The sequence below is a fragment of the Erythrolamprus reginae genome, chromosome 9 (genome assembly GCF_031021105.1).
Source record: "Erythrolamprus reginae isolate rEryReg1 chromosome 9, rEryReg1.hap1, whole genome shotgun sequence".
NCBI lineage: Eukaryota > Metazoa > Chordata > Lepidosauria > Squamata > Dipsadidae > Erythrolamprus > Erythrolamprus reginae.
Genome location: NC_091958.1, coordinates 39,870,442 through 39,888,319, shown reverse-complemented (window position 1 = coordinate 39,888,319; position 17,878 = coordinate 39,870,442). Strand labels below are relative to the sequence as shown.

The following is a 17,878-nucleotide window of genomic DNA, read 5'->3' as shown; positions in this document are numbered from 1 at the left end:
GTTTAGGAGCAGTGAGATTACAATCTTGCCCCCATTTTTTGTTGCCGTGCTATTTACGGAAAATTGATTGTTACCTCTTGAGTAGTCGCGGTTAGCGGTTGAGTAGTTCTTGCGGCCGGAAAACCGGGGAAACCGGTTTTCGCGCGGTTGAGGTGTTTGGGTCTGGAAACGAGGAGGACGAGGAGTGGAGAAAGATTCCTCAGGCACGGGTGCTCTGCAGGCTTCGGCGATATAGCCGCGTCAGTTGCAGCGGCGGCAAATGGCGTCCCGGAAGGGGCAGCGTTGGCGCGGATGGTTTCCTCGGCAGCCGGCGCAGGGGGCGACGGGGCGAGGGTATCTGGTTTGTCTCGGCTGTTGCAGCAGAAAACAGCTGTCCTTGTTGAGGGCTGGTGGGCTGAGGTCGTCTGGGGCCTCTGCGCGGGAAAACGTGGAGTCGATCTTGGCGATGACTTCCCTCTTGTCGTGCTCCTTCAGCTCCTTGGCAGCAGCGTCAGCGACCTCTGCAGTTTGTGCCAGCTTGATTACTGCCTGGAGAGACGGCTCATCTTCGGTGAGGAGCTTGTTTCGGACCATGGCATTTCTTATGCCGAAGATTAGGGCGTCAGTGAGGCGAGCTTCCGGGCTATCAAACTTACATTTTGAAAGCACCGTTCGAAGGCGCGTAGCGAACTGATTAATGGATTCAGATTCGAGCTGGGCCATTCTTGAAAACTGGTGCCGGAAAACGACGGCTGGTTTCGTAGGCTTGAAATGGCTCGCGAGCTTGGTTTGCAGGATGTCCCAAGTGACGGATTTGGCTGGAAGCGGATCGGTGAGAGTCTAGGCGAGATCGAATATTTCTGGGGCGCAGTAATTCAGGAAGATTGCCCGCTTTCGTTCGGCGTCGGCGTCCCTTATTCCGGCAGCTTCGAGGAAAATCTCGAACTTGGCCATGTAGGCGTCCCAGGAGGCTTTCTCCGGATCGAAGAACTCAGGAGCCCGGCCGATTTGAAGGTTGTTCATCTGGCACGTGTGGTTCTTCCGTCCGTCGTCGCCAGTGAAAAGTCCAGAGACAAGGCTTAGTAAAGACGGTTCCTTTATTCAGCTCTTAAAAGGGGAAGTGACACTCAGCGGGAACACGTCTGAGTTAACCTGGAGAGAAACCGCTCTTTTATACATTTGTGGCTCCCGCCAAAAGAGAGCAACCCGCGTCTGAGCCAATCAGGCGCGACTTCCTGTTTCCAGCTCAGACAGCGTTTCTCCGGGAACCAACTATTTACATAGGATACAACAATATGGCACTCACCCGTTTTTGGGTTGTCATGAATTAAACTACCAATGGTAGTTTATAACTGTAAAGATGTAATATGTCTTTAAGAGCTTTGGCTGGTTTGGCCATGAGAGGGTGCCAGCACCATGGGGGGAGTTTACTTTGATATATTCTTTGCTGTGTGTGGCTGTGTGCGGTTTGTTATCTTTTGCTACCTTGTGTTGTATATCAGTGTTTCCCAACCTTGGCAACTTGAAGATATCTGGACTTCAACTCCCAGAATTCCCCAGCCAGCATTCGCTGGCTGGGGAATTCTGGGAGTTGAAGTCCAAATATCTTCAAGTTGCCAAGGTTGGGAAACAATGTTGTATATAATAATACTTAGTTAAATACTAAGTCTGTATCTTTTACACAACTACACCACTGCAATAACTCTGCTGTGTGTATGTCGAAGGTCTCGCACAAGGCTGCACCGAGACATACTAACAATGCAGACAGCCCTCGTGCAATTCCCCCTCCCAAATTCCCACTGTAAAGAATGCACATTAAAAGTCCACAGCTAAAATGACGAAGACAAGCTGTCACAGGGCCATGACCCGATCAAAACTTTTTAAAGAAGGCAGCAGGCTGTGAGTTTTGCCTTGAGAAGTAAACCCCAAACCAGGGTGGGTTCTAACTCACTGCACTGCCAGTTTATTTATTTTTTATTTATTTATTTTGTCCAATACACAATAATACACAATGGAGGTTATAGAGGATATAGTAGAGAAGAAATACGAGATATAGGAGAGACTATAGGACTTGGGATGGAAGGCACTCTAGTGCGCTTATGTAAGCCCCTTACTGACCTCTTAGGAATCTGGAAAGGTCAACCGTGGATAGTCTAGGGGTAAAATGTTGGGGGTTAGGAGATGAGTCTACAGAGAGGGGCGGCATACAAATCTAATAAATAATAATAATAATAATAATAATAATAATAATAATAATAATAATAATACGGAGTCCGGTAATGAGTCCCACGCTTCAACAACCCGATTACTAAAGTCATATTTTTTACAGTCAAGTTTGGAGCGGTTAATATTAAGCTTGAATCTGTTGTGTGCTCTTGTGTTGTTGTGGTTGAAGCTGAAGTAGTCTTTGACAGGCAGGACATTGCAACATATGATCTTGTGGACAATACTTAGATCATGTTTAAGGCGTCGTAGTTCTAAGCTTTCAAGACCCAGGATTGTAAGTCTAGTTTCGTAGGGTGTTCTGTTACGGGTAGAGGAATGAAGGGCTCTTCTTGTGAAGTTCACTTCCTCCTGCACCACGTTGCCAAAAGCCATGTATGCAGAAGCAAAAAACAAGGTGGCTGTAGACCCGTCCTCGAATACAGCTCATCTGTCTGGAACCCATACCGCATCTCAGACATCAACACCCTCGAAAATGTCCAAAGATACTTCACCAGAAGAGCCCTTCACTCCTCCACTCGAAACAGAACACCCTACGAAACTAGACTTGCAATCTTAGGTCTTGAAAGCTTAGAACTATGACGCCTTACACACGATCTAAGCATAGCCCATAAAATCATCTGTTACAACGTCCTTCCTGTCAATGACTACTTCCACTTCAACCACAACAACACACGAGCACAAATTTGACTGCAGGGAATACAACTTTAGTAATCGAATAGTTGATGCATGGAACTCACTACCGGACTCTGTAGGATCATCACCTAACCTCCAAAACTTTACCCTTAAACTCTCCACTGTTGACCTCTCCCGATTCCTCAGAGATCAGTAAGGGGCGTGCATAAGTGCATAAGTGCACCAGCCTGCCTTCCATCCCCTGTCCTAATGTTTCTTCTTTTATTTTTTTACTAGTATCATGTATATGAATATTATTATATCTTTACATACCTCAAACAAACAAACAAATAAATAAATATAAATAAAAATTCTCCGATTGAACATTCTAAAAGAGTGGTGAAATTATTTTTGCTAAATGTTTTGTTTATATGTTTTGTTTTTTGTTCTGTTTATTTGTTTATCTGTTTGTTTGTTTGTTTTTATTTACTTGTACTTATTTCATTTGCCATTGTAATGTCTTTGTAGGTATAAAAATTTTAAAATAAATATATAAAAAATAAAATAAAATAAACTCCCCCCCCCCGAGATCCACACCGCCCCCACCTCTCTTGCCTTTGGGAAGGCATTAAAAACACACCTGTGCCAGCAAGCCTGGGCACAGTGAGTGACAGCTTCGCTCTGACCATTAGTATGAAAGGGGAATGATTGTTTTTATTGTGGGCGTTATGCATTTTCTAATGTTTTAATTGTATTTATTGTTTTGTGCCCCTTGTAACCCACCCTGAATCCGCAGCCTGTAAATCTAATAAAATAAAATAAATAAATTGTCGCCAATTAACGGGGGGGGGGGGAGATTGAACTGTTTACAAGGCAATATTACTTATATTGCAATTAGCGCTCGTTGGGCAGAAGGCCACGAGGAAGCGGGCCAGAGAATGCAAACTGATCGGTGAATTCAAGCAGAGGAAGATCACTTTATTTGCTTCTTGAGGGTGTGTGGGGGTTGCCTTTATTAAATTACAGAGCGATCCCAAGGCAGCCCCCAGGCTGACTGCCACGATCCCCGGCACAAACATGGCCCTTTGCTGGCCTGATTTTGTGCAAGGGCGGTGTTGGTTGTGCAACTTTGTCCACTGTTATCACCATCATGGGATGCAAGCTTGAGCAAGATTGTCTCCTGGCCCAAGGGCAAGTTAAATTGGATGGCCAGAAAGGACGATCAGAAGCAGGACCTCAACGGAAGCGAGTGCGAGGCAGCCAGGGCCAAAAGGCCCAATTAGTATGCGCAGAAGACCTTCATGCTCCATCCAGAAATGAGGTCAGGCAGCTGCTCAAGATGTGGAGACTTGATCCTACCACAGGACAGCCTACATCTCCAGCCCACTCCTCCACTCGAGACAGAATACCCTACGAGACTAGACTTGTAGGCCTAGAAAGTTTAGAACTAAGACGCCTTAAACAAGATCTAAGTATTGCCCACAAGATCATATGCTGCAACGTCCTGCCTGTCGGCGACTACTTCAGCTTCAACCACAACAACACAAGAGCACACAACAGATTTAAATTTAATATTAACCACTCCAAACTTGACTGTAAAAAATATGACTTCAGTAACCGAGTTGTCGAAGCGTGGAACTCATTATTTATTTATTATTATTATTTATTCTTTGTCCAATATACAATACATATGAAGGAGAATATACATTAAGTAATATATATATTGATAGATAGAAAGTAAGAAAGAAGAGAGGTTGGAGGAAAGGAGAGAAAATGTATGAGATATGAGATAAGGAAAGAAGATTGGACAGGGGACGATAGGCACATCAGTGCACTTATATACGCCCCTTACTGGCCTCTTAGGAACTTGGAGAGGTCAATCGTGGAGAGTCTTAGGGAGAAATGTTTTGGGGCTGGGGGCTGACACCACTGAGTCTGGCAATGAGTTCCACGCTTCGACAACTCGATTGTTAAAGTCATATTTTTTACAGTCAAGTTTGGAGCGGTTGATGTTAAGTTTGAATCTGTTGCGTGCTCTTGTGTTGTTGCTGTTGAAGCTGAAGTAGTCATTGACCGGAAGGACATTGCAGCATATGATCTTGTGGGCAATACTTAGATCGTGTTTTAGGCGTCGCAGTTCTAAGCTTTCAAGATCCAGGATAGTTAGTCTATTTTCGTAAGGTATTCTGTTGCGAGTGGAGGAGTGAAGGGCTCTTCTGGTGAAATATCTTTGGACGTTTTCGAGAGTGTTGATGTCTGAGATGTGGTGTGGGTTCCAGACAGATGAGCTGTATTCGAGAATGGGTCTGGCATAGGTTTTGTAGGCTCTAGTAAGTAGTGAGAGATTGCCAGAGCAGAAGCTACGTAGGATCAGGTTAACAACTCTGGAAGCCTTCTTGCAGTGGGCTTTAGCACTTAGGTCGTTTGATATTAGTATTCCAAGGTCTTTTACTGAGCGTGGGTTTGCTGTGAGAATTTGTTTATTCAGTTCATAAGTATGGTTTGGATTCTTTTTTCCTATGTGGAGGGTAGAGCATTTGCTGGTTCATATTTGAAGTTGCCAGGTGTTAGACCAATCTGAGACAAAGTTGAGGTCTTTTTGGAGAGTGGGTGTGTTGTCGGTGGTGTTGAAAAGTTTCACATCGTCAGCAAAAAGCACACAGTTGCTTGTGATATTATCACAGAGGTCATTGATGTATAGGATGAAAAGAGTAGGACCTAGTACGCTGCCTTAGGGAACGCCGCTTTTGACAGGGACGGGGGAGGAGATGGCGCTTCCGATTTTGACAACTTGTTGCCTGTTTGACAGGAAAGCAGTAATCCAGTTGTGGAGGGGTCCTGAGATGCCATAGGATTTGTGTTTTAGGAGAAGTTTGTCGTGAACCACTGAGTCAAAGGCTTTACAGAAGTCGATGTAGATTGCATCGATGGATTTTCCTTGATCAAGGTGGGTAGTCCAGATGTTTTTGCAGTGAAGTAGTTGAAGGTTGCAGGATAGTTTCTTTCTGAATCCAAATTGTTTTTTTGATAGTAGGTTATTAGATTCTAAGTAAAGGGTGATTGATCTATTTATTATTGATTCCATGATTTTACAAGGGACGCAGCATAGTGATATTGGTCTGTAGTTGTCAACTAGTGATGGGTCCCCTTTTTTGAAAATGGGGATGACTACTGCTTTTGACCACAACTTGGGGAGAGTGCTGGTCCTGAAGGATTTTTGGAAGATAATGCTTAGGGGTTCAGCTATGGTAGAAGAAAGTTTTCTTAGGAAGTATGCACAGAGACCGTCTGGTCCAACGGATAGGGAAGGTTTGAGATCACGGATTGCTTTTTCAACGTAGTCTATAGTGAAGATGATTTCGGTTAGGTTTTTTAATGAGTTTAGAGTGCGATTTGCGAAGAGGGGGGATGAGCCATTACTGTTAACAAAAACGGAGCCAAAAAAGGAGTTGAAGAGGTCAGCTTTGGATGGGTCATCGTGGTATTCTTTGTTGTTGGGACATACGAGAGGTGGAATAGGTCTGGAGTCGTTAAGTTTGTTGTTGACGAAGTTGTAGAAGGCACGGTTAGATTTGGTGCGTAGGAGGTTTTCCTCTTGTTCACTGTGAAAATTGAGACATTCTACTTTTATTTGTTGGCATATGCTTCTGTAGCGGCTTTTGAAGTTGGTTACTGGGCCTTTTTTGTTTCTAAGCCAGAGGGATCTTTTTTTGGTTTGTAGTTTCTTTATCGATACAGGTACGTTATTTTTTTGTTTTCTTCTGGAAGAGGTGATTGGAACATGTAGATCTATAAGTTTATTAATTTGGTGTAAGAATGTGTTGTAGAGGTCATCAATTGTGATGCAGTTAGAGAACAAGGATTGCCAATTAATAAATGAGAGGTTGGCGTCTATGAGTTCGTAGTTGGCATTTCTGAAATTGTACTTAGGTGCTGCGTTGTTCTGTTGAGTGTTATGATGGCGTAGGTTGAGGTTGAAGTTGATCATACTATGGTCGCTGTTGGAGAAGGGTTCTATGATATGCAGTCCATAAATAGCACTTTTGCTATTACAGAATATGAGGTCGAGACAGTTGTTGAGTCTGGTATTGTTTGAGACTAATTGTTCCAGTCCTAGGCTGGTGACGGTGTTGTAAATGGTAGTATGTATAGGTTCGGTGGAGCATTCATTTAGTGTCCAGTTGATGTGTGGTAGGTTGTGGTAGGTTGAGGAAGGTTGCTGTTTTTGATGTTTTTTTGCCGTTGTCTGTCGGAGCAGCAGTTCCCTCCCTCCTTCTTGTTGCCCCACCGGAAGCAGAAAATTTCTAAATTTTAAATACTAAAAGGCCCATTTTAGCCACCTGAAGCTATTGATTTTATAGGGATGCGTGGTCGACTCTACCTTTGTTATCAGAGGCCGTAATTTTTTTTAAAAAAAATTTGTCGCGCACTGAAGGAATATTTTATTTTTGTTTTCTTTCTTCAAAAAAGGAAAATCCAAAACTCCGGCTTGCCCGCACGCGCCACTCCATAGTGTCATCCCCAAACCCCCAACACTTTACCCTTAGATTATCTGCGGTTGACCTATCCAGATTCCTAAGAGGTCAGTAAGGGGCGAGTACAAGTGCACTAGAGTGCCTTCCGTCCCCTGCCCTATTGCTCTCCTATATCTCCTATTCCTTTTTTCTATTCCTATATCTCTTCTATTCTTTCATTGATATGTTCTATTACTATACCTTCTTTTCTATTCTTTCTTAGATATATTTTACTATGAGTATTTCCTCTATTACTTTCATCATGTATTTTACTATGTGTATATAGATATATACCCACTAAAACCCTCATTGTGTATTGGGCAAAATAAATAAATTAAATAAATAAATAAAAGAGTCCCTTGGCTTGGTTCAGGAAGATTGTTTGCTGCACATGAACTGGGCCTGGCTGAACTAGGGAAGAGAAGGACCAGGGGAGACAGGAGAGCAATCTTCCAATATTTTAGGGGCTCCCACAAAGAGAGGAGGGGGTCAGGATATTCTCCAAAGCACCCGAAGGCCAACAAGGAAGAATGGAGGGAAACTGATCAAGGAGAGATTCAACCTGGAAATAAGGAGGAATTATCTGACAGTGAGAGCAGTCAACTAATGACAACAGCTTGCCTTGGGAAGTTGTGGGACCTTTCAAGAAGAGACTGAATGGCGTAGGCCAGTGATGGCGAACCTATGGTACAAGTGTAAAGTGACCAGATTTTAACATTGGTGAAGAGGGACACCATTGAGCGGGGGGGGGGAGCTAAAAAATTGCAAAAAAAAATTAGCAAAAAGAAATTCTCTTTAGTTCTGTCTCTCTCTCTCTCTCTCTCTCTTTCTCTATCCCTTCCTCTCTATTGCTCTCTCTTTCTCCCTCCCTCTTTCTCTCTTTTCCTTCCTTCTTCTCTTTTCTCTCTCTTTCTCTCTCTTCCTCCCTCCATTTCTCTCTATTTCTCTGTCTCTCTCTCCCTCTTTCTTTCTTTCTGTCTTTCTTTCTTTCTCTCCCTCTTTCTTTTCTCTCTTTCTCCCCCTCTCTCTTTCTCTTTCTTTTTCTCTCTCTCTCCTTCCTTTCCTCCCTTTCGCTCTTTCTTCCTTACTCTTAGAAACATAGAATCATAGATGATTGACAGCAGAAAAAGACCTCATGGTCCGTCTAATAAATTATATTATTATTATTATTATTATTATTATTATTATTATTATTATTTTTATTATTTTTATTATTATTATTATTATTAATCTAGTCTGACCTCATACTATTTCCTGTATTTTGCCCTCCCCAGGCTCCAAAGGCTTCCCTGGAACCAGGGGAGGGTAAAAATACCCCCCATCCCTCCGGAGACTCTCTGGAAGCCAAAAATGCCCTCCCAGAGCCTCTGTGCAAGCCAAAAATCAGCTGGCCAGCACACACATGCATGTTGGAGCTGAGCTAGGGCAACGCCTCATATGCCATCCGATATGGCTCTGTGTGCCACCTGTGGCACCCACGCCATAGGTTCGACATCACTGGTCTATGCTAATAGAACCAGACTATTTATGGGACCATCTCTTGCCACATAGCTCCCATAGCTCCCTTCTCCAGGTCCCATTGACTAAGCAGTGTCGGTTAGCAGGCACACAAGGAAAGGCCTTTTCTGTGGTGGCCCCGGCTCTTTGGAATCAACAACCCTTTGCGGTCTGTACTGCCACCACCATACTGGCTTTCCGTAAAGGCCTGAAGGTTATGAGAACTGACCCCTTTTAACCCCGGCCAAAACAAGTTTTGATCGGTATGTGTATGATTGTATGATTGTATGGACTAGATTTAAGGGTTTTAAGCTGATATTAATGTTATTAATTGATTTTATAGTGTTTTATACTGTTCTATAGTTTTGTTCTGGTGAGCCCCCCTGAGTCCTTCAGGATTGGGTGGCACACAAGTCGAAATAAATATAGAAATTAAATAAATATGCAGGTGGGAGCTGCCACAACTTGAGGGCAGAATCATTCCAGGTGCTCTTAGAGGAGAGAACGGGATCACTTCCGAGTTAGGAAATCGGGAACATCCATGATCTGGGTTGTCACTGTTTGTATTTTTATGGATTATGACTCCAAGTAGACAGATGTTACCTGCACAGCAAAAGCCGATCCCATCTGCGGTGTGTGGGGGGGGGGGGGGCGGGGAGACAGACAGAGAGGAATTATAACCAGGGGAAGCATCTCAAGCTTGCAAAGCAACATAGAGATTTGTGTTATTAAAAAAATAAAACTGCACTTGCTTACAGGAAAGTTTCTGGCCAGGGACTCAAACCAAGAACGGTGGTGTTTGCTGCATTTGGGTGGTTTGGGGGCAGGGATGGGCTGCCTACCTCGGACAACCCTGGAATGTAAAACCCAAAAGGCACATCACCGTCGGCTAAGAATTGCATGAATTGAACCAGACATGATTGGGAATTATGGGCAGTGTGGTCCGGGCAACAGGCAGACCTTTGCACCTGGGGGTGATTTAGAGGTCTGGATCTTTCTGTATGTCGGAGCTTTCTATTTATTTTATTTATTTATTTATTTATTTATTCATTTGTCCAATACACAAATACATAGGAAGAAAAATAGACCTGTGATAATATAAAAGAGGGTAAAAGTGGACTTAGAGGAGAGGATATATGAAAGGAAGAGAATATATAAGATAGATGAAAGAAAGGAAAGACAATTGGACAGGGGACGAAAGGCACACCAGTGTACTTATGTACGCCCCTTACTGGCCTCTTAGGAACCTGGAGAGGTCAATCGCGGAGAGTCTAAGGGAGAAGTGTTGGGGGTTAGGGGTTGACACAATTGAGGCTGGTAATGAGTTCCACGCTTCGATAACTCGATTGTTGAAATCATATTTTTTACAGTCGAGTTTGGCGCGGTTCATATTAAGTTTGAATTTGTTCGGTGCTCTTGTGTTGTTGCGGTTGAAGCTGAAGTAGTCATTGACTGGTAGGACATTGCAGCATATGATCTTGTGGGCAATACTCAAATCTTTAAAACAATGAGGATGGAGTCTCCAGGAGAAGAGTTTAACACAGTGATGGTGAACCTTTTTTTTCCTTGAGTGCCAAAAAGTGTGCGTGCATGCGCTATCGCACATGAGTGAGTGCCCACGGCCTTAATTCAATGCCTGGGGAGTCTGGAAACAGCCTATTTCCCAAATTCTGGTGGGCCCAGTAGGCTTGTAGGCCCTCTCCAGGCTCCAAAGGCCTCCCTGGAGCTTGGGGAGGGTATAAGACACCCTCCTCCATCCCCCGGAGGCTCTCTGGAAGCCAAAAACGCCCTCCCTGAGCCTCTGTGCGAGCCAAAAGTCAGCTGAGCTAGAACACCGGCTTGCATGCCAGCAGATAGGGCTCTGCGTGCCACCTGTGGCACCCGTGCCATAGGTTCGCTATCACTGGTTTAACATCTTGAATGGGGAATCCACAGCTAAACCTATAAAGCCCTACATGGCTTAGGATCAGACTATTTATGGGACCATCTCCTGCCGCATACCTCTAGATCTCACAGGGTTGGCCTTCTCCAGATCCCGTCGACTAAGCAATGCAGGTTGGCGGGACCGCAAGGGAGGGCCTCCTCTGTGGCTGCCCCAGCTCTATGGAACCAACTCCCCCCCGATGTCCATACTGCTCCCACCCTACTGACCTTCCGAAAGGCTATGAAAACCTGGCTTTGCCGACAGGCCTGGGGGCCATGAATATTTACACCTATCACAGCCGAATTGTGCATGAGTGCTATGCATGTGTGTTGATTGGATTGCTTGCTTGTGGGTTATTTATAATGGGGGTTTTGGTGTTTTAATATTTAATATAATTTGACTTCTTTTTATTATTGTAGTGTATTTTTATATTGTTGTAAGCCGCCTTGAGTCCCATTGGGATTGGGTGGCATAGAGGTCGAATTAAAAATAAACAAACAAACAAGCGGATTCTGGACATTTATTTATTTATTTATTTTTATTTTATTTATTAAATTTGTATGCCGCCCCTCTCCGTAGACTCAGGGCGGCTCACAACAGTAATAGAAAAACAATATACAATACAAATCTAATAATTAAAACTAAAAACCCATAATTTAAAAAACATGCTCACAACATACCATACATAAGCAATATAGGCCTGGGGAAGTTATCTCAGTTCCCCCATGCCTGATGGCAGAGGTGGGTTTTAAGGAGTTTACAAAAGGCAAGGAGGGTGGGGGCAATTCTAATCTCAGGGGGGAGCTGGTTCCAGAGGGTCGGGGCCGCCACAGAGAAGGCTCTTCCCCTGGGACCCGCCAAACGACATTGTTTAGTCGACGGGACCCGGAGAAGGCCAACTCTGTGGGACCTAATCGGTCGCTGGGATTCATGTGGCAGAAGGCGGTCCCGGAGATATTCTGCTCCGATGCCACGAAGGGCTTTATAGGTCATAACCTATATGGTTTTGGGATGCTTTGTCCACCTTCAGTGGTGGATACAGGTCCATTTTCTCTTTCTGTCCTTGCTGGTGGAGAACAAGGTGACTCTGTACAACTCCCAGGGGCTACCAAAGTAGCAAGAGGCGAGTGATAATGTCGAGGAGACCCTCCTTGCCAGAGAAGCGCTGGGCAGGCTTGGAGCCCAACCACCTTGGCATTGGACCAGATAACGTGTGGGACCGCCTTCTTCTGGATGAATTCCAGTGACTGGTCAGGTCCCACAGAGTCAGCATTCTCCAGGTGCCATCTGCCAGACAATGTCACTTGGTGGGGTCCAGGGGAAGAGCCTTCTCTGTGGGGGCCCCGGCCCTCTGGAATCAGCTCCCTCCAGAGATTCACACTGCCCCCACCCTCCTCGCCTTTCAAAAGAACTTAAAAACTTATTTATGCTGACAGGCTTGGGGTCACCAGACCCCAGACTCTGGCCATTGAATGTTTTAATATGTTTGTTTGCATTGAATGAATGGTTGTGATACTTAGTTTTGATAATGTTTTTAGTTAGTTATCTAAATTAATTAGATCCAATTGTAATTTGTATATTGTTTTATTGACATGTTGTGAGCCGCCACGAGTCCACGGAGAGGGGCGGCATTCAAATCAAATCAAATCAAATCAAATCAAATCAAATCATAAATAGCTAGGTAGCTACCAGGCAGGTCAAGACTTTAACCTTCTCTGTGGTGGCTCCGACCCTCAGGAACCAGCTCCCCCCAGAGATTAGGATTGCCCCCACCCTCCTTGCCTTTCGTAAACTCCTTAAAATCCACCTCTGCTGTCAGGCATGGGGGAATTGAAACATCTCCCCCTTGCCCATGTAGTTTTGGTGTATGATTGATTGTGTGCTTGTTTTTTTTATATATATTGGGGTTGCTTTTATGGACTTTTTAACCTAAAACTGTAATTTAGATTGCTAAATATTAGATTTGCTACTATGTATTGTTTTTGCCATTGTTGTGAGCCGCCCCGAGTCTGCGGAGAGGGGCGGCATATAAATCCAATAAATCTAATCTAATCTAATCTTGGGCAGGGTGGTAGAATGGCCTGGGAGGATGGACGGTGGTTCCACGTCCTCTTTCTCCACTGCTGGAGCCAAGCCAAAGGACTGCATTGTCCTGAGATGCAGAGGCCTTGACAGCCCTGGCTGGCCTGATCCAGCATCCTGGTGCTTCCGAGGGTCTTACACCCCCACCCCTTTCTTTTCCCACTGCAGGGACCTTCCGAGGAATCTGCAAGCAGATCAATCATTTCCCGGATGATGCCGATTATGAGCAAGATGCAGCTGAGTATCTCTTGCGTAGGTTCTGGGATCCTGATGGGGTAAAAGCAGGGGTGGGCTACTGCCTGGCCGGGGGGGGCGCAATGGAGTAGCGAAAATGGAACTCCACCCAGAGCACCCAATTTGCACTGAAAGATGTTGAAAGAAAATGCATAAGCCACAACCACAGTGTGGTAGTAAAAAAATTGGTAGCCTTCACTGGACAAGGGTGGGGGTGTCTCAGTCAGGAAAGGCTGCTTCACCCACACGTGCTGCAACCACATTGTGGGCCCCATGGTGGGGGGGGGTCAAATTGGGTGTCAAGGTTCCAGGCAGCATCCAAACTAAATCAGAGTCAAATTGCTCCTCAAAGTTCCAATTTATTGCACCTCCGCTGGGAAACTTGAATCTGATCTCCCCACCCAGTTGAAAGTTCACATTTCTCGTCCCCCACCCACAAACTTGTCACGTTGCCCACTCAGATTGTGCCAGCGTGGCCAGTCCTTCCTCCCCTTCCGCCCAGGTGGTGGACATATGATGAACTTGAACCTCTCATCCCAGGTGCAGTCGCAGAATTGCGCTGGACTCCACTAGCACTCAGAGCCACAGGGGCAGGGGTGGGCAGCAGGCAGGACAGGGTGGAACGCAGTTCCACCGGCGGAAATGAAGATGCGTGCACAGCTCCAGCTGATGGGCGGCTGTCACTTCCTGGATTAGCGGGCTCGGCTCGGCTCTCCTTTTTCCCCCTGCCACTGATGCTGCATCTGCGCTCCTTGCTTTTTTCCTCTTTCCTCCTTCCTGGCCTCGGACGAGTTTCCCTCTCTCCTGCCTGGCTCCCCTCCAGCCTCACACGGCCACCTCCCGCCTGAGGTGCAAGCAGAAGGCGTGGGTGGAAACAGCGCTGGCAGCATTTATGCTTCTGGCAGCACCCATTCACCTAGCTACCCAGCCTGAGGTCACCCAGGAAGGAGAGCGTGGGAAACGCAAAGCAAATTGTCACCCCAGCGAGCGACACTGGTGAGATTGCAAGTTGGGGACTTAGCAATTCACTTAAACACTGATGATCGTTCAAGCCACTCCCACCTGGTCACATGGCTGGCAAGCCACTCCTTCCCAGTTGCATGACCATTAAGCCACACCCACAAAATAAGCAAAATAAGCCACACCCACAGTGTGGCAGCAAAAATTTTGGCTGCCCATTACTGCACGGGGGCAAGCACGCATCACCGTTCCACCTTAGCAGCCCGCCTCTGCCCTGATCCTGGGGCCAGCTACCACTGCCTTCTCCAGACCCCGACCTCTCCTTGTCTCCCTCCAGGTGCTGTGAGAGCCTCCAGCATCTTCCCCCTCCTCAGTGTCGGCCTCCTCTTCTTCGGAGGACTCTGCGTGGCAGCCAGTGAGTTTTACAAGAGCAAACTCAACGTCATCCTGAGCGCAGGCATCTTTTTCGTTTCCGCAGGTGAGTTCCAGTTTTACGCAATTCAGAAGGGGACCAAATTTTTATTTTTTTTTACAAATGAAAAGGAGGACGAAAAAATTGAAGGCAAAAAAGTACAACATAAACAAATGAAACATTTATGTCGTGGTGAATGAATAAAATTCATAACTGAAACTAAAACGTTAAGAACAAAAGCGATAAAACTTCGCTCAATCCGTATTTAAATGATTCTACACTTGGGTTGAAAGCAGGGTTGCATAAAATGGAATTAATGAATTAATAAAACGTGAAGTGTACTTACCTGAGTATAATATTCACAGAGAAAGAAATAATTTTGCATTTCCGTTAGAAATAAGCACAAAGTATAATATAGAGGCAGTGGTGGGAGAGAAGTGCGAGACACGTCAAGTTCTCTTGCGCCCGGCGCAGGCGTTTCATAATCGCATCTATCCGAACTGTACCATCACTTGACACGTAACAGTTCGGTATGGTATCTCTAAATCCAGAGATTAACATATTAGTTTTAAAATATGACAAAGGAGGACAGGTAGGAGGTCACTTTTCGAGGAAGGACAGAACCTACAAAAGAAGGACTGTCCTCCCTAAAGGAGGACGATTGGTCACCTTACAATTCACCATGTTTAACATCTGTTCAAGTGCATTAGATTGCCTTCCGTCCCCTGTCCTATTGCTCTCCTATATCTCCTATTTCTTTCTTCTATTCCTATATCTCCTCTTCTATTATTTCATTGATATGTTCTATTACTATATCTTCTTTTCTATTCTTTCTTAGATATATTTTGCTATGAGTATCTCCTCTATAACCTTCATCATGTATTTTACTATGTGTATATAGATATATACCCACTAAAACCCTCATTGTGTATTGGACAAAATAAATAAATAAAATAAATAAAAAATAAATAAATAAGCTTGCAACATTAAGCCCCCTGACTTCATATTGGAGCATTTTCCATATGGATATAATAGAAGTGGATTACAAGACAACATACAGAAGGGTGAGAAAACTAGGGTCACTCATTACACTGTTATTATTTGCTTTTAACAATCCATAATGATTGTTTTCGTGCTTTACAGTAAGTCAGAATTTATTTCAACCATGGTTTATTGCCTAAGCCACAGGTGGCTGTGCTTAGCACTATAGCTCTAATAACAGCCTGCAGTTACAACTAGGCTTATCTAATAAAGTAAATAAATCACATTTGGACATTGTCTGTGCAAAGCTAGACAAAGAAAAGCGTATCAAAGTGTTACACGGGGCCAGTTTTATGGGCTCTGTGATTAAAAAACTGCAAAAGTAAAAATAATCTGAAGTCCTGAATTGCAAGATTTAGAAAAACGGTGGTTTTACAGAGCCAGGTGTGGAGCTGTGCAGATGTCATGAAAGGAGGATGAAAGAATCACGTTATACTTAGGTGGCTTAAAAATGTTTTTATACATGCTTGTTGTTGTGTCCCGTCAGCTCTCTTTTTTATACATCGATCTGGCCTTAGGCTACAGAAGACGACAATAAGAATAAACCATTGTAAATACACTTAGCTGATATAAACCCTACATAGAAGAATGGTAAATTGCAGAAATGTATGCTTTCAAACTGCAACCTGTTTTCATATGTCTGTCAATTGAATACAGACTGTTTTGTTTAATTGTTTTATTTTTAAATGTTTAATAAAGTCTTTTTAAAAAATTTTTAAAAAGAACAACTGCAACCAAAGTTACAGCAGGTGCTGAGCTGGATTGCATCCCTTTTCAGAATCATGTTATGTTGCCTTGCCCTTTGCTCTCCCTTTCAGAGCTTTCAACCTAAGTCGCCTTGCTCTTTGCTCTCCCTTTCAGAGCTTTCAACTTAAGTTGCCTTGCTCTTTGCTCTCCCTTTCAGGGCTTTCAACTTAAGTTGCCTTGCTCTTTGCTCTCCCTTTCAGGGCTTTCGACTTAAGTTGCCTTGCCCTCTGCTCTCCCTTTCAGAGCTTTCGACTTAAGTTGCCTTGCACTTTGCTCTCCCTTTCAGGGCTTTCAACTTAAGTTCCCTTGCTCTTTGCTCTCCCTTTCAGGGCTTTCAACTTAAGTTGCCTTGCTCTCTGCTCTTTCTTTCAGGGCTCAGCAACATTATTGGGATCATAGTTTACATCTCGGCCAATGCGGGAGACCCCGGGCAGAGTGACTCCAAGAAGAGCTATTCCTACGGTTGGTCTTTCTACTTTGGTGCCCTCTCCTTCATCATTGCCGAGATGGTTGGCGTGGTTGCTGTCCATATGTACATCGAGAGGCACCGCCAGATCCGGGCCAAGTCTCACTCTGTAGCCCTCCTGAAGAAGTCTACCTTTGCTCGCCTGCCCACCTACCGGTACCCGCTTCCGACGGCGATCCAGCTCTCGCTCCACAGAGCCGCGGTCGAGGGACCTCTCTCCCATCGGCAAAGGCTTTAACACCATCCCGTCCACCGACATCTCCATGTTCACTCTTTCCAGGGATCCTTCCAAGGTGACTATTGGGACTTTGCTGAACTCAGAGAGAGATCACGGTTTTTTACAGATCCACAACTCCCTCCCCAAAGAGTTCAAGGAATCTTTGCATAACAACCCCGCTAACAGACGAACCACTCCCGTCTGAGCCCAACCTGTCACTGGATGGCCTTGGATCAGACTGCTGGAGATGCCATGTGTACAGAGGTGTATCATTGAGACTGCATGTTTGATCCCCACCCCCCACCCTCCCCTTCAATGGCGTAACCAGCAAAACGTTGTTTCTAAAGAGTAACCCTCGCTGTGCCCCCTGTCCACGGGCAGCCTAGGTCTGAACCAGATGCTGTTTAGGGTGTCACATCCTATAACCGCCAGTCGTTCAGCTGAGTGATTGTGGCCTGGGTCTGAATGCATGGGGGTCCTCAAGAACTCAACCCTCTATGTTCGGTTGCCAAGATGGAATATCGGTCCTGGCCTTGCGCCAAGGGGACCAAAGGAATGATGCTGAGGGTGACCGCTCGGAGGCCCATCCAGAAGGTGGAAAGTGGTGCTGGGGGCCCCCTGGCTCTTCCTCCCCTGCCCACCCCTCCTCCATCACCATGAAAACAGCCTTGAACTGTGGTCTCAATCCAGACGTCTGGGAACAAATCCAAGCATGAAAAACGCGAAGCTGAGTGCTTCCGAAAGACTTGGGTGATGCCCCCCCTCCTTCCTTCCTTTCTGGATACCCCGAAGGAGGCAGGCTCTGGGGTTGAGGCTGTCTGTCCTTGTGTGCATGCATTAAACCGCCTGGAATCCAATCCCCTCCCACGATGCAGGAAGAGAGGCGGCTCTAAGCCATCTTGGTGGGGCTTTGGAAGGGCTCTGTATTCTCTTGCATATTCAACACTCTTTGTCAAGGTGTAAGGGG

General features: G+C 45.2%; 1 protein-coding gene across 1 annotated transcript in view; it reads left to right on the top strand.

Moving 5' to 3' along the window:
* The window catches only part of CACNG3 (calcium voltage-gated channel auxiliary subunit gamma 3), a 113,499-nt gene extending 96,140 nt beyond the window's left edge, over positions 1–17,359 (top strand). The window contains 4 exon segments of the mRNA XM_070760900.1: positions 13,003–13,086; positions 14,366–14,506; positions 16,601–16,853; positions 16,855–17,359. Coding sequence (XP_070617001.1) covers positions 13,003–13,086; positions 14,366–14,506; positions 16,601–16,853; positions 16,855–17,116 — 740 coding nt within the window. The 3' untranslated portion in view covers positions 17,117–17,359.
* Positions 17,360–17,878: the final 519 nt, after the last annotated feature.